General features: G+C 40.7%; 1 protein-coding gene across 1 annotated transcript in view; it reads left to right on the top strand.

Annotated features, from left to right (window-relative positions):
- The first annotated feature begins 1,170 nt into the window (after positions 1–1,170).
- LOC134157743 (opsin-3-like) overlaps positions 1,171–23,056 on the top strand; it is an 87,019-nt gene continuing 65,133 nt past the window's right edge. The window contains exons 1-2 of the mRNA XM_062607023.1: positions 1,171–1,250; positions 6,138–6,891. Coding sequence (XP_062463007.1) covers positions 6,555–6,891 — 337 coding nt within the window. The 5' untranslated portion in view covers positions 1,171–1,250; positions 6,138–6,554. The remainder of the gene's footprint in view (positions 1,251–6,137; positions 6,892–23,056) is intronic.

The following is a 23,056-nucleotide window of genomic DNA, read 5'->3' as shown; positions in this document are numbered from 1 at the left end:
GCTGGAGTATGCCTCAGTTACCCTAAGGGGGAGGGGTCATTGGGACTAGTTAAGCGAAGGAAGAAGGGACATGACCACAACCAGTGTTCACACGCTGTGGAGTCAGGCAGCAGCTGGGATCTTCTGTCTAGTTTCAGACCCTGGGAAATGTTTCTCTGTAACACAACTTTGGTGCATCTTTAGAATCTGTAGGTAAACCAGTAGGTAAATCTGTAGGTAAACCAGGTACATCCCAGAAAATTATTAATTTCATGCCTGTAATTCTGTAATTCATTCTCCAGTGACTTTTTTTCTCCTGTAGAAAGACTGGAGCAGTAGAGTCTAGAAGAGTAGTAGCAGTAGTAACAGAATGACATAGTACTACCTAGTTTTCAAGCCATATGCTGTTTCTGTGATACACATAAGTCTGAAAACGCAGATTTCAGCACACAACCACCATAGTGCTTGTTCAATCTGTAAATGCTTAAAGCGCAAAGATGACCACGGAAAATACAGACAGAGCAGATGACCAGTCAAGTACGCACAAGACGTCTCTGTTATGGTTTTGACACATTTTTAAATTGAATTCCTGACCTGCTGCTGAACGAAAAGAAAAGTCTTTGGTAGCGCTAGGAGTGCGAAGGAGAGTGCATAGCCCAACCTTTCTGTGCACTCATGCGTCACGACCAACGATGCCCTGCAGACCCTGGGGGGTGCGCAGGAGGGGAGCACCCCTGTGGCAGGGAGGGGGCAGCCAGAGGGCTCCCACAACGCGGGGGACCGTGCACCCCGCATACTACAGCCCCTTCCTTCCCCCCTCCGGAGCACCTTACCCCTGGCGGGGGGCGGCTCTGGCTGCAGCACCGCCCCGGCGCGGGCGGAGCGCGGTGCTGCGCGGACGGGAGCGGTGCCAGCTGTAGCCCGGTGTTCTTCGTTTGATTCATTTAGAAAACCCTAAGACCCTGTTTATTCTCCCCGCCATCCTGAACTTGGATGTTTTCTCAGCCCGCCTGGGAGGGGCGGAGGAGAAGGAAACGTGCGGGTAGGGCGAGCCCACCGCATCCACCCCGCGGAAAGTAAGCGCCCTGCCAGCAGGCAGCCCGGGAACCGCGGCTCCGCGGGCGCGGAGGGGGATCTGTGGGAGGCGGGCGGTCGGGCTGCAGCGGGGCTTGCAGCAGAAGCCGGGGTTCTGCGCCCAGCCGCTCAGGACGACTTTGCAGGAGACTTAAGGTGGCTTTTTAACCTTGGGGTGCTCAGGATGATAGACGCAGGTAGGTTCTTCTTGCAGAAGAACTTCTGTGCTAGTCAACCCCGGTGAGTGTGGAAAAGTTTGTGAAGGAGAAGTCATAAACTGAGATTGGCTGAAAAGGCTTTGGCTTGATGCAAGGTTTAAAAGCCTGGGGGGAGCTGGGGCGTTAGGAAGTGCTCTGTGATGCCTCTGCTGCAGCCATCCCGAGAGGGACTGGCTCAGTTGCTGTGAACGTGGAAGTTTCCGTGAAAAAAAAGTCCTTCTTCACACATGGGACGGATTGCCTTAACCTTAAAGTACTCCATGAAAGTAGCTTTTATTTCAAAAGCAACAGTTAAGGGGTGTCTCACGCCCTTTTCCCACGCTGTTAGAATTTGCTTGAGTAAACTGTGGTTTTCAAATGTGGTGGACTTCATCCCATGTCCCTGCCTGTGGCAGGGAGCTAGATGATCTTTAAAGTCCCTTCGAATCCAAACCATTCTATTATTCTGTTCTGCACTTACGTTGTTCTCATTTTCCTGTCTGTTTCATGAATGTGAACTCCTGAAAGTAATCCTGTAGATCTGCATGCAAGTGGTTCTCCCACAAATAGCAGCTTTTGGGAGCTGGGAGATACTTAAACATCTGGACCACAGAGCCTCCTCTTGGTCTTTTGCATTATTTCTAAAGACCTACCTCTAGGTCTCTTGGCATCCTGCTGTGTGGGACTTAGGGACTTAGAGCATGGAAAAAAGTTCAGAACAGATGGGAATTTTGTCATCATTGTTGTGAAGTCTCATGCAATCCCACAACTTTCAGCTGTGTTTGAAGGAATTCTGTTAGGTGGTACCTCCTGTTTTGGAGGCTTCCTGTTAAAAATAGTTCAGTTTCTTATCCGGAAAACAAGGTTTAGTGTATAAAAACTTAAAAAAATGGTGTTCCTGCTGTAATTCTGTCATCAGGTCAAAAAATTTGATTCTTCCTTCACAGAATTTCATCCTGAATTGTCTTTGAAATACTCTGTTGGTTTTGTGTTTTTTTTTTTGTTTGTTTTCTTACCTTAGATTTTTCAGTAGAAAGCTAGGTTCATAAATGAAGGGAAATGGCTGTTTTGAATGGATTTTGATATGAACTGAACAACAGGTTGATTAAAGCTGTGTGTATTTGTAAATATAAAGGTTTTTTACTGATCATCTGTATCAGAAGAGAATACAAGTAAATATGTAAATGTAAAGTAATGTAAATACAATGTAAGAGAGTCATGTTTTTTAGCAATATGATTTTGACATTTGATTTTTTTTTTCTTTATTTTATACAATTTCAGCAGCTGTTAACTATGTGAAGTGAATTAAGCATCGTTTCTGGCATGTTGCACAACTTTGCAAGGGAAGATGGTAAAGAATCTGCCAGTTAGAAATAATAAATTAGTTCATTTTAGAAAAAAAAAAAGCCAAAACAATCGTTGACCCTTAAAGCTAACATGTTCGATAAATTAGTACTTATTTTGGGGCAAAGCGAGAAAGAAAAAGCAGCTTCGTTGGTGTAGGATGCTGCTCAGAGTAATGCGTGGTGACAAGTGCAAAAAGAAGCCTTGCACCCTCAGTGTGTAATGCCTGTGTTCCCAGAAGCTGATGTAAAATCTTTTTTTTCCAGCAGACTGCTCCAAAGAAAAGTGCAAGCAGTGATGGGTGTCTCTTTTGCTGTGTCTTTAGATTACTACTGTCAGAACTAGTTAACAGATGAAGCATTTAATAACTGGTGACGTTAAATGAACTTTTGTCCTATTTCACCTGGCCACATGTTTTGTATCACTTTGGGTATGTTTTCCATTCCATGTCAACTCAGACATATTCAAGAAAGCAAACTGGATGCTTATTTATTTGTTTTGAATTAAATTGTAGGTTTTATTGGATTCTCTTAACGTTTTTTGAGAAGCCGAATTGGCAGAATTAGGCAGAGTTGAGTGCTGCAGGCTCCTGAGTTTGCTAGAAATTAGGAGGGTTCAAGATGTCCTGCTAGATCATGGAGACCTGGGGAGTGCAGTTGTCAGAATTGCAAAGTAACCTCTGTTAAACCAAGCTATCCGTCTGTAGGAAGAAAAAGACAAGTGAACCTTGGGACAGAGGTCTTATTCAGTGTTATTCACGTGTTATTCAATTGCATACTAACATCAGATAAGAATTAGACCCATTCCTTGTGGGATTTGTTGAAATCTCAATTTAGCTTGTACTTCGTCCAAAGGTGTAAAAAATGTAACACTTTATACCTGAGCTACTAATGAGAGACTTATTCCCACACAGCCTAGATCATCAGCCATTTTTCTCTGCAGACCCCTGTCTGTTAAATTCACCCTAAACTTTCCAAAGCACATGTTCATGCACCTTTTTTGTCATTTTTTGATTTCAGGAGGCCGCATAGCTTGACATTCTCAGTGTGCATACTAATGTTTTAAATGTATCTTTCACTGAATCCAGGGCCTGCTCCTCTTTCCTTGGTGTTGAGGTATCTTTCTCCAGTGCATCAAGGCAGAACTGGTCCTGTTGAAGCCAGATGGGTTGCAGTTAGTGGAGAAATGACCGGGGCACTGGGCTGTGCCTGCACGCATGATGTCAGCCTCCTAAATTTCAGCCAGCTGAATGCCATCCAGGGAGAAAATGTACTTTATAAGTACTGTAAATATGAGCTCTTGATATGTCTTGGAGAATGCAGGATGCATGAGACTGTGTATAGAAGATCTACATTTTATTATTTATATTTTCAGCTTAATAGAGATACATATATAAAGTTAGTCATATTTGCCAAGGGGATTATAACCTTTGGCTTTGTCTAACGCCAAGGCTGTGATGCTTTAATGATAATACTATTCAGACCCTTTGCTGTGATTGTTCTGGCAAAATTAATTCCCACATAGAAACACCTATGGTGATATAATGTTATCTTTGTTACTAATTATCTAGGTGTCAACAGTTCAGATTGGAAAAAAGAAAAATTGTCTCACTGAAATTAATTTGCATGTAAATCAGACTTAAATCTCTAGATTTTGAAGCCAGATTCTGCAGTATGTTTTGCAGAAGGGAGGAGAAGATAGGGCTGTCCTTAATTTTATTCCTCAGTAAACAGTCATGATGTGCAACCAGATGAGACAAAACTTTCTCCATTATCAAAGTGGTGGAGAAAGAATTGATTAGTAGAAACTGAGGTGTAAGCAGAATTATTACAAAAAAGATCTACAAGTGGTTACTTATTGACTTTACTTCGGTGTATGTCTTGTTTTCCTGTGAATTCTTCCTTCTGCTCTCCTTCAGCACAATGCCACCATGCTTTTTTCCCCACCAAAACCATCCAGCTATTTGCCTTTTCAGTCACACAATTAGTGACTGAGAAATACTCAGCATTGTATTTTTTAATCAGTTGTTATTTGATCTGTGGGGCTTTTTCACCCACTAAATGTTAACTCAGCTCTTTTAAACAGAATTATGGGTAAATTTAAGGTATACTGGCAGTCCCATTTAGTTTCCTTCTATAACCTGTACTGGAATTGGTCAGGGGTTTCTGGTTTTATTTTGTTCTGGGTTTTTTGTTTTGTTTTGTTTTTTCTTTATTAAAAAATTGTAGAAAGAGGATTTTGTATGTTCTTTCTGTTAGATATACTACCTGAGACCATTGTCAATCTAAATTACCACGTACCTCCTGAACGGGGGCAAAAAAGCAGAGAGCATCAGTACTTCAGATTGTTGATCGAACAGTAGAAGGTCTGCAAAGTGTACATGATTTACTCACCAGAAGAGACAGTAAAGACAGACTGTATACGGTGGAGTTCAAAATCACTGCAGTAATGAGACATATTTAGCACAGTGAGTCTGTGACAGCAGGAAAGTAGTAAGAAGAAATACTTGCTATAAATGTTCACAATGACGCAAAGGTATGATAGAAGAAAAACCCAAACAACCTCTGCATCTTTAATAAACTTTGAACCCTGACGTTTCCAGTTGGTTAAACACATCTTTTTCTAGAAGACAATTTCCAAAAAGCAGTGGTTAGGTGTAATATAGAAGATGCTTGCATGTTAAAATGTTGTAATCATTCTAGAAGCCAATGACACGTGGAAGAAAAGTTTTCCTATTAGCCCAGCGAGCTATGGGTTTCATGCATTTTGCAGTGAGGAGATGAATTCCCTACATATGTATGTCCATCTCCATTTTAGTGGAAATTTCTGTGAAAAATTTGCCTGCAACTATGTAGAGGGCTTGCTAAGCAGTTATGCATCTACATTAAACACTCTGCTTTTGCTTCACACAATACACACACAATGTATTCACTGCATGCAGGTATAAAAATTCATGTCTGTGGTGGGAGAGAGATGTGAGCCTTTGGGTGTTTGGCTGCTTTATAAACAATGAAGGAGAACATCTGTCCTCTGGTAAATGTGGGAGAAGTGAAATTGATATCACACCTCTGCCGGCGTTTGTAAACACATGAGAACTTCAGGGACCATGCTTGAAATCATTCTTTCTAGGTAAAAAAATGCTTTCACCTTATCCTGAAATTCTTTTCATTTAATTAAGGTCTAGCCAAGACTGAAGTTTTGCTTGGTGTGGATTGGCTTAATGTGGAGGAAGAAACAATTCTTCCTCTTGGAAGCTACTGCAAAAGATATGTCTTACCATGCATTTTCTCACCTGAGGAACTTTGATAGGAAGGTGCAAATAAGCTTCTCCAGGCTAAACTGAGCTAGGGAAAAACTGTTTAGAACAACAAATAAAATATGAACAAACTGATTTTTCTGTTGAAAAACAGAGAAAAAACTGAAAAGACTAGAAGCCTTTCTTACAGGTTAAAAAGGGAGAAACTGCTAGTAAATTATGTACCTACTTTTGATCTTCATATGCAAAGAATTGATTTTACCTTTTGTTTCCTTCTGTATTTTCAGAAAGGCACCCACTGTCAGAGGAAACAGCGGTAGCTGCCCATTGATGGAAGGGCTGTCCCTTTGCTCTGAAGGAGGACATGCTGAAACACCTTTTTAATACACCTTCCATTCTGAGCTTCAGAAAAGATTAACATGAACAATAGCAGAGATAAACTTGAGGTGATTGTTTTCTTGGTCGTGCTGCCCTGGAGTTAGCTGCAGAGCTGACCGCTGGAAAGGCACAGTGCAGGAAAACACTCCTGTACTGCAGTACTGTTATTCACACTTGCCTAACCATCTAAGATGTATCTCAGCTGAGTGAAGATTGCAAGATTCTGAGATGATTTGACCTGTGATGGAGGAATGCTTCTGGGAAACTGCTGGAGGATTTCAGCGCAGTGGTGTCTCTGCCCTTACTGATCTGTGTTGAAGTGCAAAATGAACCACACTTGGACATACAACCTGAGCTTTGGTGCATCTACAGATCCTGTTGAGCCAAGGGCTGGCCTTGCACGAAGTGGGCACATAGTAGTAGCTGTTTTTCTTGGGTTCATCTTTGTTTTTGGTTTCTTCAATAACTTGATTGTCCTCATCCTCTTCTGCAAGTTTAAAACCCTCCGTAACCCAGTCAACATGCTTCTGATGAATATCAGTATCAGTGATATGTTAGTGTGCATCTCTGGCACTACCCTTAGTTTTGCATCTAACATACATGGCAAATGGATTGGAGGGGAGCATGGTTGTAGATGGTATGGCTTTGTCAACTCCTGCTTTGGTAAGAGTTCAGTGATAATTCTTTTATTTTTAACACTGGTACATGAAGCAACTTGATCAGTGCACTCGCTACTTCTGTGTGGTAAACAGAAGGAGGTCTTGATTGTTTTGTTATGGTCAATCACAAGTGAAATGCATAGGATCGTAGAATCAACTAAGTTGGAAAAGATCTTTAAGATCATTAAGTCCAACCATTACCTCAGGACTGGAAAATCCACCACTAAACCATGTCATAAGGGCATCATCTACACAGTTTTTGAATATATTCACCACCTGTTACTTTGGATAAGAGACTGACCCACACCTCGCTGCAGCCTCCTTCAGGTAGTTATAGAGAGCAGTAAGGTCTCCCTTGAGCCTTCTCTTCTCCAGACTAAACAGCCCCAGTTCCCTCAGCCCTTCCTCATCACACTTGTGCTCCAGACCCTTCCACCAGCTTTGTTGCCCTTCTCTGGATCCACTCCAGCACCTCAATGTCTTTCTTGTACCGAGGAACCCAGAAAAGAACACAGGATTTGAGGTGTGGCCTCACTGGTGCTGAGTACAGGGGGATGATCACTGCCCTGGCCCTGCTGGCCACACTGTTGCTGGTACAGGCCAGGATGCTGTTGGCCTTCTTGGCTGCCTGGGCACAAACTGCATCACGTTCAGCTGCCCAGCAATCAGTACCCCCAAGTTCTTTTCTGCTGAGCAGCTTTGTTTTAGCATATTTTAACAACAGACTTTATGAAAGAGTAGAACAGATCTGATAAATATTTTCTAATATATAAATTTTTAAACATTATTTGATTGTAAGATCTAAAAATGGCATCTAGAAAGAGGCAAGCCACTGGAAGGAGTTTGACTGAGTATATGAACATACATAATACTTCCCTCTTTTTCAGGAAAATCTGTGCCAACACTGAACTAGAGGCCCTTCAGTTCTGCTTCTGTTGTTAACAAAGGCTCCTGAAAGTAATCCATTTACCATTTGTAATTATCTATCAGTCTATCATATAAATTCCCTCATGTCCCAGATAATGACAGTTTTCATCATTAGATGCTTTCCTTTCTTCCCCAAAGCAAAATCTTTATTTTAAAATTATGTTCTTGCAGGTTCAATAGCAGATTAAGTCATACTTTGATTTGTTGGAAATAGTCAGTGTGCATCAAAGCATAAAGCAGTTGTCAGTGTTCCTCTCCTGTCCAGACAAAACTTTTGCTGCAACCAGCTTTTGTGCTGCTAGCTTCAAGTGTTTTAACTGAAAACTGTTTTAGTTATCAAGATAAATCAAGATAAAAGAAAAAGCACAGTCAGAGGCAGCCATCATCCCTCCAAGGTGCCCAGTCGCTCTAAGAATTACATTACCAAGCAGTGCCTGCACTTATTCCTATGTTCAAAAAGAAAAAGAAGCCCACTAAATCATAAAGTGGCCTGTGGATGCACATCTAGACGTGATCCTTATCTAACCCAGACTGCGGGACCTGGCATGGCTCCCTCTTGCTGTACGTCCTTTCCCTGGTGCCTCAGGCACCAGGAGTGGACCCAGTGCATCCCTGGCTCTTCTCCCACCCTGGAGCTGCAGTATGGCTTGTGCTGACACTTTGCACTGAGAAGCGCTCCTGCAGCCCTGGATGTAGAGTCAGACTGCAGATCCAAACCCACATTTTCTACCTGAATTATATAAGCTCTTATTATTTCCAATGGTGTGACCCCTGGTCCCCTTCCCTTCCTCAAATGTGTGCTCCACTGATGACAGTTAACTCAGCCTGGCAGCTTCCCCTGGGAATCTGCTGCTTAGTCCAAAGTGAGCTACCAGGAGCCAGCAGTAAAAGCACTGACTTTGGCCTTCCAGAAATAGAACCCGTTATCAACAGTACCTTGTCTTGTTCTGACAGGCTGCTTTTGGAAGGAAGTTGTGGCTGCCCCATCCCTGGCAGTGTTCAAGGCCAGGTTGGATGGGGCTTTGAGCAACCTGCTCTAGTGGAAGGTGTCCCTGCCCATGGCAGGGGCCTTGGAACTGGTTGAGCTTTAAGGTCCCTCCCAACCCAAACCAAGCTGTGATTCTGTGATTCTGTGGCTTAGTCTGTGCAGAGCAGGATGAGATGTTTTCTCCTTGCACATTTCATTTCCATTTTTGTGAATTTTATGAATTCCAATGTTTCAGTGATTAGTCTTCTTGAGGAGAAATGTGTTAGGACTGGTTTTTCTCCGTCCTTTGATTTAGCCTTCTTTTTTATTATTTAGATGTGGGATGGGAGAATAACAAAAGTACATGCTTAAGGGATTAGAAATAAAAGCATGTTGAAGGTGCCCTTTGAGCCTGCTGGCTTATGTCAGGATATCTATGTATTATCACCTGGGTAACTGGAATTAAACCAGTAAATGGGTACAATTCTCATGGGGTGACTTCCTTATGGAATAATTCTTAAGTTAGATTTTCTGTGTAAATCAGACGGATGGCAGGAGTTCAGATTTGTGTGCTGTTGTGATACCAGTGTTAATGTGAGAGTTTCTGCTAGAATTCTTAAAATTGAGTAGATCATCAAGGAAGCAAACATCAACAAGCAAGCAAACAAACCCAGAAACCTCAGAATGCCAAAGGTGACCTCAGCTGCTCTGAGTGGTGTTGATGCTGTCAGCGGAGTGTCTGGGTGGCTGAGGCAGCCTAAAAGCAGGGAGTTATTGAACTGTGCATGTGGAAACCTTTCATGACAGTGTTAGAGGAACTCTCTTGCAATTCTTTTCTCAAAGTCTTGCAGCACTCACGACATTTTTTGTTTCATTGGTGTATATAAAGGGCATACTGAGGAAGTTTGCTTGCAGAGTTAAAAAATGTTCACTGGAAAATAAGTAAAAGCAAATAATAGTAGCAGGTTGCCTAACATTTATGTGTCTCTATAGATAGATTCTGTCTGCTGATAAATACCATTATGCATCAGGGGGTTTGAAGTTTTGTACTTTTTTGTACTCTAGAGTGTGCTGAAAAAGAGCTATGGTAGGTGTGCAGTGCGGTGATGGTTTTTCCAGGTCTTTATAGCACTTGAAAACAAAATGCTTGGGTTACGATCATGTGTGCTGTAAGCACCACAGACTGAACAAGGAGCCATCAAATGGAATGGTTAGTGTTTTTAAGGCTGTTGGAAAGTGACATGAGAGAATTCTGAGCTTTTTATTGAGACTGCAGGTATTGTTGCTAAAAGAATAAACAAATGGCATCTCGTTCATTTTAGGAGTCTTCTCCTTGTCTTCTGCTGACTTTGGAAAAATTGTATAAAAATTATCAAAGTGATTTAGGAACTCAGGAGACAGAAAATCAAGTATATTCTTGAGCTGATGGCTTAAGACTTCACTGATGGAGCAGTGTAGTTACCAAGGGTAAGGAAGCTTTTTGTCAGCAAGAGGATTTTTGACACCTAAGTAGTCCAGTTTAGATCACAGCTTTTGGCCTGACCACTGTGATTACCTTCTGAGTGGTAAATCTGATTGGATTTATAAACAAATGCAAAAGCCACAAAGAATACAAAATACTATATAAGGCTACTATATAAAAGGAGCATGTAAGAACACAGAAATGGCAAATCTGTATAGGGTGGGAAGAGAACATTTTTTTTTATTTACACATTTTTGCAATCCCTTAGCTATTCTTAAAAAAAACAACAAAAAAAACACCACAAAGTATATATACTTTTTATTTGTTAAAAATTAGCTTACCCTTGTTTGTGCCTCATGTTTAATTTCGGTCTGCCAAGGCTAAGACGAATGGTACTAATTCTCAGGGTCACAAATAGAGATGTGTAGTATGAAAGGTAATTAAGAAGAACTGAAGTTCCACATCAAGCTTTGTTAGAATAAACACTTAAAATATTCTTATATGTTCCTTTTTTTTCCTCACGGGATAGATCCTATCCTACTACGATATACATCAGTATAGGGCCTGAATTTCAGATGATGTTACAGTAAGTTTGATGGCTTCAGTAGAATTGCACTCTCTTGTACCAAATGAAGGTATGTGCCTTTTTTTTTTTTTTTTTTAAACTGCAGTATTTTCCTAGATCATGAGGAAATTTTAAGTGGGAAATTAATTTAAACTAAAAAAGGGGAGATTCAAGATGGATGTGAGGAAACAATACTTTACAATGAGGTTGGTACAATACTGGCGCAGATTGCTCAGAGAGGTGGTGGTTGCACCATCCCTGGAGACATTCAAGGTCAGGCTGGATGTGGTTCTGGGCAACCTGATCTAGTTGAAGGTGTCCCTGCTCATTGCAGGGGGGTTGGACTAGATGACCTTTGAAAGTCCCTTCCAAACCAAACCATTCTATGATTCTGTGATTCTAATCTTCATGACTTGCTGAGTATCTGATGATGTGTAAACCACACCTAAGCCAACTTCAAACTGTTGAAATATTTCTAAATGCAATTTGTTCTTAAAAGGCTTCTGGGAAGAAGTGGTTATTTCACACACACATCACATTTCTTTTGTGATGCTATGAAAACCTTAATCTTTTTCTTTTAAACCAAATTGAGAGTGCAGGTGTATCCCCAGGTCTGTGGCCTGGATGAAACCTGAGCCAGTGAAATTAGGAAGCTGAGATTTGTTTCAAATATAATGCATGGTGAGAGATCACTATTTTCTTTCTCTGAAGTGTCTTTATATTTTTTTAAAATCATACAATCATAGAACAGTTAGGGTTGGAAAGGACCTTAAGATCATCCAGTTCCAAACCCCTTGCCAAGGGCAGGGACACCTCCCACTAAGCCATGTCACCCAAGGCTCTGTCCAACCTGGCCTTGAACACCGCCAGGGACGGAGCATTCACAGCTTCCCTGGGCAACCCATTCCAGTGCCTCACCACCCTAACAGTAAAGAATTTCTTCCTTATATGCGATCTAAACTACCCCTGTTTAAGTTTTAACCCATTACCCCTTGTCCTATCACTACAGTCCCTAATGCAGAGTCCCTCTCCAGCATCCCTATAGGCCCCCTTCAGATACTGGAAGGCTGCTATGAGGTCTCCATGCAGCCTTCTCTTCTCCAGGCTGAACAGCCCCAACTTTCTCAGCCTGTCTTCATACGGGAGGTGCTCCAGTCCCCTGATCATCCTCGTGGCCCTCCTCTGGACTTGTTCCAACAGTTCCATGTCCTTTTGATGTTGAGGACATCAGAACTGCACACAATACTCCAAGTGACTATTGCTCTGGAAGGTGATCTGGAAAGCAAATCTGATTCTTCTCCCAGCAGCATTGGCAGTGCAATGTACATTGATGTTGCTCACTGTGGAATTGAGCTGTAAGTTCTTTACTTAGCAATCCATTGCCTACCCCAGGCAATTAAAAACCATGACCCAAGAACTATCACCAGGGAGTTGCCATGGGCACAGTGGACAAAAATATGGACAAAGTGTAGGCGTTTGATTTATTTCCTTGCTGCTTTCCACACATCTGCTTTGTGACTTCAAACTATTCATAGAATGCAGAAGTTTTAGAAGTTAATGGGAAGTACAGATGCTGATCAGTTAGCATGCAATGGGGATTTTAAGCAAAACATGAAATATCGTGAGACCTGCTATGGAGGAATAAGAGCTGTCGGGTCTTGATCTGGGGGAGCACTAGGGATGGAGTTAGAGGAGGAACAGCTTCTGGTGTTCCCAGAGTAAATGATTTTACTCTGGTGCTTGTGCATGTTTGCATCTCTGTCAAGTAGGTCACTGCAGAGGAAACTGCACATGTCACTGAGATGAGTAAATGGATGGATTTGCTAAATTTGCTCCCGTTGCCCACTGCTTAGCCGCAGTTTGACAGGCTCATGGTTACATATTTAAGCAAACATAGAAAGGGACATAGGGACTGAGGACACATTATCCAAGCTGAACTCTGTGTAAACTCTGCAAGCAAGCTGAAATAAAAACTGTTAAATATATAATGAAATTATTAAGCATTAGATTTTAATGTAGTAAAAATCCATTATTTAATAACACACTCCCATAGAGTCTATATAAACACAAAGTGATATGTCATCCTAAAATGAAGCTTGTAACTCAGTTTTGACCATCTTATGCATAACCTCTCCAGTGCCTTACTAAACATTTCAAATCTCTGGACAGATGAAAACTTTACAGAACATTTCATCTTTTCCCAAGATACTCACACTAATGTAGACTTCCCAAGCATGTATGACAGGCATAATTTGGGCTCAGATGACTTCTGGAGTTCATTTTCAGAATTGCTACTTTATGCAATGCCCTATCAGGATTAAATATTAAACAGATTAATATATATGGGAAAGATGAAGCTGTCTCTGGCGCAGGAATTCCGACATGGGATTCTAATGCTGGAAAAGTTTCAAGGCACATCACCACCAAGGATAATTTTGTGACTGCTGAAGTCTTAGTTCATATTTTCAGTTGTCTGTTGGTTGTTTTCTGTTCCTCAACATTCACGGTAGTTAAAGTACTTGGCAGTTTGCCTGAGAAGTTGATGCCCTTATTTCTTTGTAAAAGATGAATTCAGGTTAGTGTTCTGTAAGTGAACATCAGTATGCAAGAGGACAGAGAGCTGCCAAAGCCACGTAAAAACTTCGTGATTTGAGTCCATGTCTTCCTGCATAGTGTCCTGTCTGTCTAGGATGCAGGAGAGGGCTACGTTCTTAGATCTGTTTTAACTGAAGTAAGGCATGTATATGTGTCTTTTTGTCTGTTGATAAGCCAAGGACTTGTCTAAATGAGGACTTTTAAAACTAAGCTTTTTAGAAACCCCATAGTGCACAACTACATAGATAATCTTTTCAGTCACTTTAAAGCAGTTACTGATTTATTCCCTTGTAAACTGCCAGAAAACATGCTGAACGAGGAATTGAGCTGCTCATGATTTTGTTTTAAATGTCAGCTGTCTTGTGACTATTAATAAGTATTTTTTTTCTTAATCGTTTACCTTAATTATACAAGCTGTGGCTTAGACTCATTGCACTAAAATAAGGTAATTAAATTTAGAGTACAGACTTCTAGCATACTGGAAATCCTCTGCTGATATTCTGTGTTGACCCTGGATGGTAGCCATGTGCCCACCAAAGCTGCTCTATCACTCTGCTCCTTAGCTGGATAGGGGAGAGAAAATACAATGAAAGGCTCCTGGGTCAAGGTAAACATAGGGAGAGATTGCTCACCAGTTACTGTCATGGGCAAAACAGATTCCACTTGGGGAAATCAGTTTACTACTAATAAAACCAGAGTAGAGAAATGAAAAATAAAACCAAATCTTAAAAACACCTTATTATATTCTCCATATTTACATGGGAAAATGAAATTCTAAACACCTTAGAAAGAGATGGGAGTCATCTGACTAAAACCAGACACTTTCCAATCCCCCACCGGCTTCTTTTACAGCCAATGGAAAAACAGATTTGTAGTGCCAGCATGCAGATTGTCCAGCGTATGTGAGATGCTCTCATGATATGAGCTATGCCCTCTAAGTGTCCCCTTATCCTCACTGGTTATGAAAGGAGCCCAAGCTCAGGGATAGGTATGTGCTCTGTAGCTCTCTGGAGTCATGAGATGACCCTCACAAGTAGCATACTTATTGGTCCTTCTGTTTTTCAGTCATTTGCTTACTTTTGCGTATAATTCCCTCTCTACTTCAGTGTCTTCATCCTGGATGTTGGGTTTATTTCTTGGTTTATTTCTAGTTCCTATAGGCACCAAATGCCATACATCGCCGTAATCACTTGGAATTGTCCAAGAGTGAGTATTTGTTGTGTTTCCATGAAGAGTTGTCCAGTTCTCTGTCAGAGCTTAAGATCCAACATTCATCATGTATGGAAAATGCTATTTGGTCTTCATACAGATAATTTGTAGAGCACAAGTATTGGGCTTCTGTGTTCAATTCAAGTGCTTGAAGTAAGGAGTCAGTTTGGGCAAAAGTTTTGGAAAACCTGATATAAAAGGAATCATGCTGTGCAGAGGAAATGGAAATGGAAGACCTAATGTGCTTTGAGCATTATTGAAATAAAACACTTCACTCAGGTAGATGTTTTAACACCGGTTTAAGGTAAGAGAAGGTTTTGCCTTTGTTGTGGCAGAGCATCACCTAAGGTGTCATTCAGTTTGCCTGTGTTTTTAAGTTGTTGCAGACTCAGGGTGTTGATGCTAACAGTGTTAGGTCAGATCCTATGATGTACAGTGAGTGTCTGTATCACCAGGCATAGTTGCTTCTCCCTCCCCTGGTTTGGGCAGCCCCAGGTGAGCCCCATCTCCACGCCATACTGTGGTGGGGCTGTGGGGTGCACTAGAACCCCCCATTTCCCTCCTCCTCAACCCTCCCAGCTTTCAGCACAGCAGAATTTCCAGCACATGGCTCAGACAGGAGCTGGAGCATGCTCTGCACAGGTCGCTGATCCCCAGGTACCCTCAGTTTGCACCAGCAGTCACATGTAGGTTGAGTCATCATGTTTTCCCTTGGCTGCCATCCTTAATGTTCTCTGCTGTGCTTTGTTGTATGATAATTTGGAGTCTATTTTCCTAGTGCCTGACCAAAAGAAAACAGCAGAAAACATGCAGAGATACCAACAATGAAGGGTGGATAGCAGCTTGTGTACGTGTCCTGGAAAGAGGGACAGAAGGACAGAGGAATTCTGTGAGGAAAACAATAATTCCTTTGTCATTTTTGTGTGGTGTTGTCAGATGTCCATGTAAAAAAATGTTCTGCCCATGCCCAAAGTCTGTTTCTGTGCATGTGCAAGTGACTTCAAATTTCTGCCAATGGTTTATGCTTCCTTATTGAACAGTCATGCTTGCAGTTCAGTTGCGTACTTCTGGTTGTGGGACATCACTCTGTGTTATGGCCACATGTTGCAGAACACTAAGGGTTTTACGCAAGGGAGCAAGCAAATGACATCGCTTTACATAGAGAACCAGAATAGAAGCTTAAACGCTCATATTTGTTGCAAAATTATCCTGACAGTGAATTGATTCTAAAAGGTTGTGGCTGTAAGCTGTATTCTAGATGATGGAACAGCATTTCTGTCAGAGTTCAGTTTAATCATTTGCATTTGCAGGCCCTTTTCCTTAATCCTGGGTCCCAGCATTAACCCAAGCAGTGCTGTGCCTGATGTCAGTTTTTTATTACTTCAGGAAAAAACAGAAATCATGTAAAGAAATAGTTATTAAAATATATTTGACTTTCTGGTCCTTCAGTGTGCAAAAAGAATTAAACTGGAGCCCAGTACATAAACAATATTCAATGGAAAAAAGCATATTAGAGAGCAAAGGACTTTGGTTGTGAAAGGCTATTAAATCATATTCCATTTAACTATGTGCTTAATAGTCTCCAGTAACTCTTTAAGAGCATCTATGTACTGACATACCTGAACAGAATTTGATAATTTTTTGCAAAACTTTAACATTTCCCTTGCAGTCCCTGAATTATATGAGAGGGAGGATATTATCTCTGGCTATTTAAATCCAAGCTATATTCCTAGTGGCTTTTTCTTAACTGAGGACATTCATTTTCTATGTCCATTTCTTTTTTTTGGAAGCATTTAAGCAGAATGCTACATCTTCCAGTCTAGTAAGCAAATGAATACTTACAGGCTTTTCAGTGATAAAAGGAATACAAGACTATTGGCATAGCTCCAAATAATAACAGTAATAGGTAATAGCTATCAATTTCATTTTTTCCCCTTTTTCTCAGCTGTGGCTAATCTTCACTGTTAAATGTTTCTGCCACTTTTTCTAATTAGACAAATCTATTAAGGGGAGTAAATAATAATTAGCAGTAGTTTGTTAAAAGAGCGTGCTGACATGGCAAGATAAGTTTCTTCAAAAGCTGGAGCTATTCTGTTTACATTTGTATTTTTCTAGGTATCAATGCTAGCTGAGAAACTTTCTTAAAGTGGAGATTCAGTAAATGTCTAGTAAGTTAATAAACTACAGCCTCTATTGATTTGCAGACCATTTAATGTTTCTGTTGTGATTCCACAGCTATGACTCACCTGTGAAATCACAGCTAACAGGATTGGATTACTGGAAGGTTTGTGGGTTTGTTTTTGTTGTGGGTTGCTTGGGTCTTTTTAATACTGTCAAAATGACCTCTGTTTGCTGGAAATTTTCTATAATTGATCCAGGCAGGAGGAACATTTAATACCTTCAGATAGAAGATGCAAGGGAGCACCACTCCATGGGCTGCTTCTTCCCCCCCGACATCCCACCGTTACTGTTCTTGGAGTGTCCCTGTGCTTTGACCCCTGACTGGCCTGGGACCTGTCTCTCTCCCCATGCTGTGCTGGCCCAATGCAGATCAGGGGAGGCAGATGGGCCAGCATTCACCCCATACAAGGGTGAATGCCTCAGGTTCCCTGGGCCTGCTTGACTCCCCTCCCCGTCCAGATTGTAATGCCTTAATCAAGGTTACTTGGGCACCATCTTTAAAACTACTGTGTTATAACAATGTAAGTCTTCATTTGCTGCAGCTGAAAGTTTCTAATTCCAGCTGTCAGCATCAGGCTCAATGGCTCTGGGCAATTCCATCCAACAAGTCTTCCCAAAATGTGATAAAATTACATTAGAAGTATCTCCTGTTTGTGGTTTCTTAAAGCTGTTTCACAGAGAGATGCCAATATGTTTGAAGTACAATCTCATCCTATGGCCACCTACAAACTTTTGCTCTTCCCTACACAAGTATGGCAACCACAATGCAGAAGGTGACTCACTGGGGGTAAGCTGTAAATCTTTACATACATTTTGTAGTGTTTTATTGGAGGCAGATGTTCAATAGGTGCTAACTTTCTAGTGTTATTTCTCAATTGTATTTTCTGTTGTGTTTTGGTTGTTATGTTTTTTGTTTTCTTTTTCTCTATTGTTCCACTGTTGCTATTGGTTTCACTAATACAATCCCCAGCAGAAGTAGTAGATAACTATGGTAAGAAGGGATCAAAGGGGGCAGGCTTCAGATGAGTTGATAGATGAAAAGTTACATGCTGAAAGGGTAGGAAAAAAGTGGACTTGAGTGTGAAAATTTTTCATGAGAAGTAGTTTGAATATCTTTAAAAATCAATGGCAATGCAAACCTGTGCTTAGATTAGGACTGTAACAATTTTCAAGATTCAAAACCATTAGTTAATTCACATATGTGACATTTTATTGCTTGGTATCTAACTGTTGTCTGAGTCTAGTACAGAGTATTGGAATAGCATGCTAACATCTGTCGAGATTTGCTTTGAACTAAGAAATGGCATGAATTTTACAAAAAAAAACCAGATAATCTACTTTAACTTGTTCTTATGAAAATTTTAGAGCATGCAATGGTCAAATACCACTGGATCTGCATTAGACTTAATTCTTATGTGCATGTGCACACTGAAGCATTGTTGTTTGCCAAATTTACAATTTGTGGGTAACTTCTGTTCTGCATTCAGTCTGTTTAAGAAATTGCCAGGGGATCTCTTTACACTGACAGGTTTAATCATCCTAATGAAATTATCCAAGCTGTTAGCATGCGGCACAGCAGGCAGCACAAGCGGAGTATCCTGGAGCAGGGATCTGACGTTGTGGTCAGGGGCGCTGCCTTCCTCTCCACCTGCGGCAGGAGAGCAAGCACCACGCAGGAGGCTGATGGCCATCCCTGCAGCTAAGCCATCTGCCTCAGTGACAGTTCAGCAGGAGTTAATTAAGCACAGTTCTAGGGTAGGAATTAATATGGTAGGGATGAGGAGTTACAAATTCTGACCCTTAATGAAAGGGTAGAGTATTGACGTGGTATTTGGGTGTGTTCTATATGTATGTTCCATGCACTAACTATGGTGCACAAAGCAGCTTTTCGATTTAAGTCTTTGTAACAAATCCAAGCAGTTTGCCTAAGTTTATCCAAACTACCAAATTTTGCTCTGGTTTTGATCTGCTCAGTTTTCAAAGAGAGAACATGTGGTAGTGTGAGAGGGCTGAGGACCAGAAACACTGTGATGACGCTGAGGATTGCTTTACTGTGTGTGCTTCTTAAAACTGAAAGTGTATTTCTATTTAATATCCTTGTGAGAGGCAAAAACTGCATCAGAGGAGTAGGATGAAAGACTGCCAGCTAAATATGCCAGTCAGGATTTAAATGGGCTTTTTCTAATGGGTAGAAAGCAGGTTGTAAGGAAATACAAAGCCATAGCTTAATATTGTTTGTGATGGGAGCAGTAGGTGTATCACCATCTGGTTTGCTCTATATAACAGTTTTTCTCTACTGCTCAGTGCATCAAGGGGTGTTTAACAAGGAATTTGAGCATGAGAATGAGTTTTACAAGTATTAATATCTTTTCTGGGGTTGGGGCACTCAGACCTTTGGGAAAGAAATATTAATAGTAGATACAAGCAGGTAATGGCCTCTTACTATGCTGTAAGTGTTTCTTCCTACCAACAACTAAATAAGAGTTGTGCCTTGCAGAGGGTTGTGTGTTCATGTACTAAATATTTGCTCAGTTAATGTGTCTAGAATACTAAACTTAGAGTTAGGATAACCTTCAGCATCCAATGATATTTTTCCAGTGAGTAGTCCCAGCAGTCTGGGTCTCCCTGGATTTATCTCCCAGACTGCTTGCTGTTGTGAACCCTGTAAAATTAATATATAATATATATATTGATATAATATATCAAGGAATTCTACTTATTGACTATATACTATGCAAAGAAAAGCACCTTCTCCTGTAATTAAGGCTGCAACCTGATGATTTCATTTGAAAACCCAGTTCTTGTATTATGAGAAACTCTAAATAATCTTCCGCCATCCAACTTTTCACATTTTCTGGGGTTTTTAACTCCATTTTCCTTTTCTAATGTGCCCTGATGTTTGCTTTTCTACATGCTGCTGAGGATTGCTGCTGAGTGGAAGTGTTTTGCATAAAACTATCTATCATAACTCACTTTGCAGAGCAGTAAGTCAGTCAGAAACAATCACTGTGTATTTAAAGCTAGGGCTGGTTTTCTCCACATATGGCAGTTTACATCAGTATTGCATTTCATCTGCTCAGTGAGTGTTTCATGAGGTTGCTCTGCAGTACTTCACAGTTAGCTTTTGTTGATTTGGAGTTATTCAGTGTAGTATAATCAGCAAAATTCACTCATTGCTATCTCTTCCAGACAATCTATTAATGTGATGAATAACCCAGGGCCTAGCACAGATCCATAGGGGACTTTGCTGGCCACAGTTTCCAATGAGAAAACTGTTTTCTCCTGTTCTTTATTTTCTGCCTCTAATCAATTATTTATCTATGTGAAAACTTCTGTTATTGTAAGGCAGCTTACTATCCTGGGCTAGTCAAAGTTTTTTTTGGAAATCCAAGTAGGCTTTATTGAATGTATCATCCCTGCCTGCATGGCACTGCCAAGGACTTCTAACGAATTAGTAAGGCATGGCTTCCCTCATGCTAGCCATGCTGGCTTGTCCCAGCATGTCATACCTCTGTATACATCCACTACTATGTTCTCTAGTGCAATTTCCACCAATCTACTACTGCAGAGTAGACTCGTCTGCTAGATGAAATACACTGCAAAGGATTTCTGTCTGCATCATTTACAAACTATGTCTTAATGGATGTAGCAAAAGATCTCCTCTTCTGAGGTCCTTCTGAAGGGTTAATACTGCTTCTCCTCACTGCACATCCTTTAGCAAGCAAAGTCATCATGGGTAGAGGTAGGTGCAGCCTTCTCTACTGTTTCATCCCACCTTCATAGCACATGACGTTGTTGGATTGTAAAACTCCATAAGAACATGTTGGCCCAAGGGCCATGTAAAGACTGATCTACGTATTTTTTACACTGCATTTATATTATCAGATATGACTAGTTATTGACCAGTTAATAGCTAATTATTATAACAAACAGTTTGTCCACTCGACCTTATGACGGAAAATCGACTCCGAAGAGTAAATATTTCTAGTGTGTTCCCTCCCTAGGAATAGTAACTGATGAAAAAAGCAGAGAGTAGAATCATTTTAAAATCTCTAGACATATACCTTTGTTATTAAAAATGAGCAGTTACATTCAGTGAAAAAGCACAGGCTTGTAGGAGGGAAGTTAGCTAGGTGTGCTGTGGTGGAAGCTTGCCTCTGGCAGATGATGTAATGATGTAATACACTGTAATTTCACCTCTAAGCTTGCTTGGTACTATACCTTGTATGTAGGAAAACCCTGAGACTACAGGCTATGTATTACATCTGTGCAGATGCTCAGCATGAAGGAGGGTCCTGGGGATCTGTGCCTGTTTGGAAAGCAAAGGAGCACTCCTGGCTGGAGATGGGGGCTCTGAAAGACAGTGTGAGTATGGACATATATGGACATGGGGCTGCTGCAGTGGTGCCCTGGGAGCATCCTCCTACTATGCTAGCACTGTACACCCATCCATCCCTGCTTTCACAGGCTCACAAGCCCCAAAGATTTCTCCTGAGATGTTGCTGTATAGGAGCTCCATCTAGTGCTGACATTATATTTTATTCTGATTCCTTATGGCAGCTGGATAAATACACTGATAAGGAGGCAGCTGATTTAGGAGGCTGAATTTGCAAGTGCTAGCCTGCTGTCCAGAATGCAGAGGGATCCTGCATAACGAACGGAAAATGAGAGCAAAATTAATATTCAATTTTGATTTTGGGTTTGTTTTTTGGTTTTTTGTTTTGGTTTGGTTTTTTTGTTTATTTTGCGGGGGGTTTTGTACTATGCTGGTATCATTGAGATGCAAAAGGGAGTTCTTTGCTATATTTATACCACTAGGAGTAGTTGGCTGGTTGGTTGATGGATAAACTTATTAATAACAGCAGAAAAGCATAGTACTACTCAGTGATACATATTAAGTTACAAGATATAGCTAAGAATTAAGGTCACCATTAAAGCACAATGTATGTGTATTTAAAAATTCAGCAATGGGGGAAAGAATAAACCAAATAATTCTCTATTATTGAAAGTAATACATATTGTCTGTATTGAAGGTATCGCCAAACACAGAAGGAAGGGAATGGAGAGAGGAAACAGAAATGACTCTTGAGAAAAGAGCAGGAAAGGTTTACTGAACAGGGCCAGTAATGTTTGCTGTCAGATTTGTCCCAACAGGCTTGAATGCAACAGTGATTTTGCAGTGATTTCTTTCAAGTGCAGAGTTAAACTGTGACTCCCCTTAGAGTTAAGCAGGAAGGGAATTCTTTAGGGAAAGGAATGATTGCCTTCTCTAATGGACTCATGACTAGAAGTCATCTATGCAAAAGAAACAAATAATTACAGGCATTAGATAAATAGCTACTGTTGCATTTATGTCTATTCAAAGTGAATTGCTGATATTTGAAGTAGCCTATGTTTTGAAAGCTGAGACTGCCAGCGTTTAAAAACTGGCTGTAACTACTAATATGTAACAAATGATTGTGGGAAACATTTTCTCTATTTCAAGTAAGTAGAAATGTTTCTAATGCCTTAAAGATCCAAAGAAAATGGTGTTATGACCACTAACACGTGGGAGCATTCAATGAATAAATCACCAAATGCAAGAATATTTGATTGCTTTTACTGTATGTTCAATGCCTATTATAAACATTTAATAGGCATATCCAAATATACCCAGTAATGTTTTGGGAGCACATCCCATTCTCAGCTGCTTCTGTCAATTACTGAAGCATCCATGCACTTCTCTACAGTTTGTATCATTTATATTGGCACTGAATTTATCAGGAGCTGCTGTATTCACACTGTGATTTGCTATATCAGAGGTTAATTTATTATGATTTGTTTATTCGCTAAAGTGTAGATACTGAGCTGTAAAGTTCAAGCAAGTCGGGCTAGTATTGGCTGTTTGTCCACCAAGGCCAGTGCTCAGTTTCAGTCTATTCATCTTAATTCTGGAAAGTCCTCTAGGTTCAGTGGGCTTTCTTTTCAATTCTGGAAATGTTTGGGGTCTTCTGCCAAAATCTGTTGAGAGATGGATTTTGGTTTATAAATTGTGTATCTCTTTTCGTTTGTGAGGGAAAAGTTTAAAGTGAGTAATATTCTGGGGGGAAGGAGCAGGGAAGGAAGAGCAGCCACAGGCCCCTATGTCTGCCATTCTCCACACCTGTTTGCATCCCTTTGAATATTCAGTTGTGCTTCTTACCTTAAAAACTGAAGAAACAAAACAAAACCCACAAAACCAAAACACCTACCAAAGCCCATGAGGAAAATGATTTTGTAAAATT

This window comes from Pezoporus occidentalis, unplaced genomic scaffold (genome assembly GCF_034315485.1).
Source record: "Pezoporus occidentalis ecotype Australia unplaced genomic scaffold, CSIRO_AGI_Poc_V1 ctg99, whole genome shotgun sequence".
Classification (NCBI taxonomy): domain Eukaryota; kingdom Metazoa; phylum Chordata; class Aves; order Psittaciformes; family Psittacidae; genus Pezoporus; species Pezoporus occidentalis.
The sequence above is the reverse complement of the archived record's forward strand: the minus strand, read 5'-3'. Positions and strand labels throughout refer to the sequence as shown.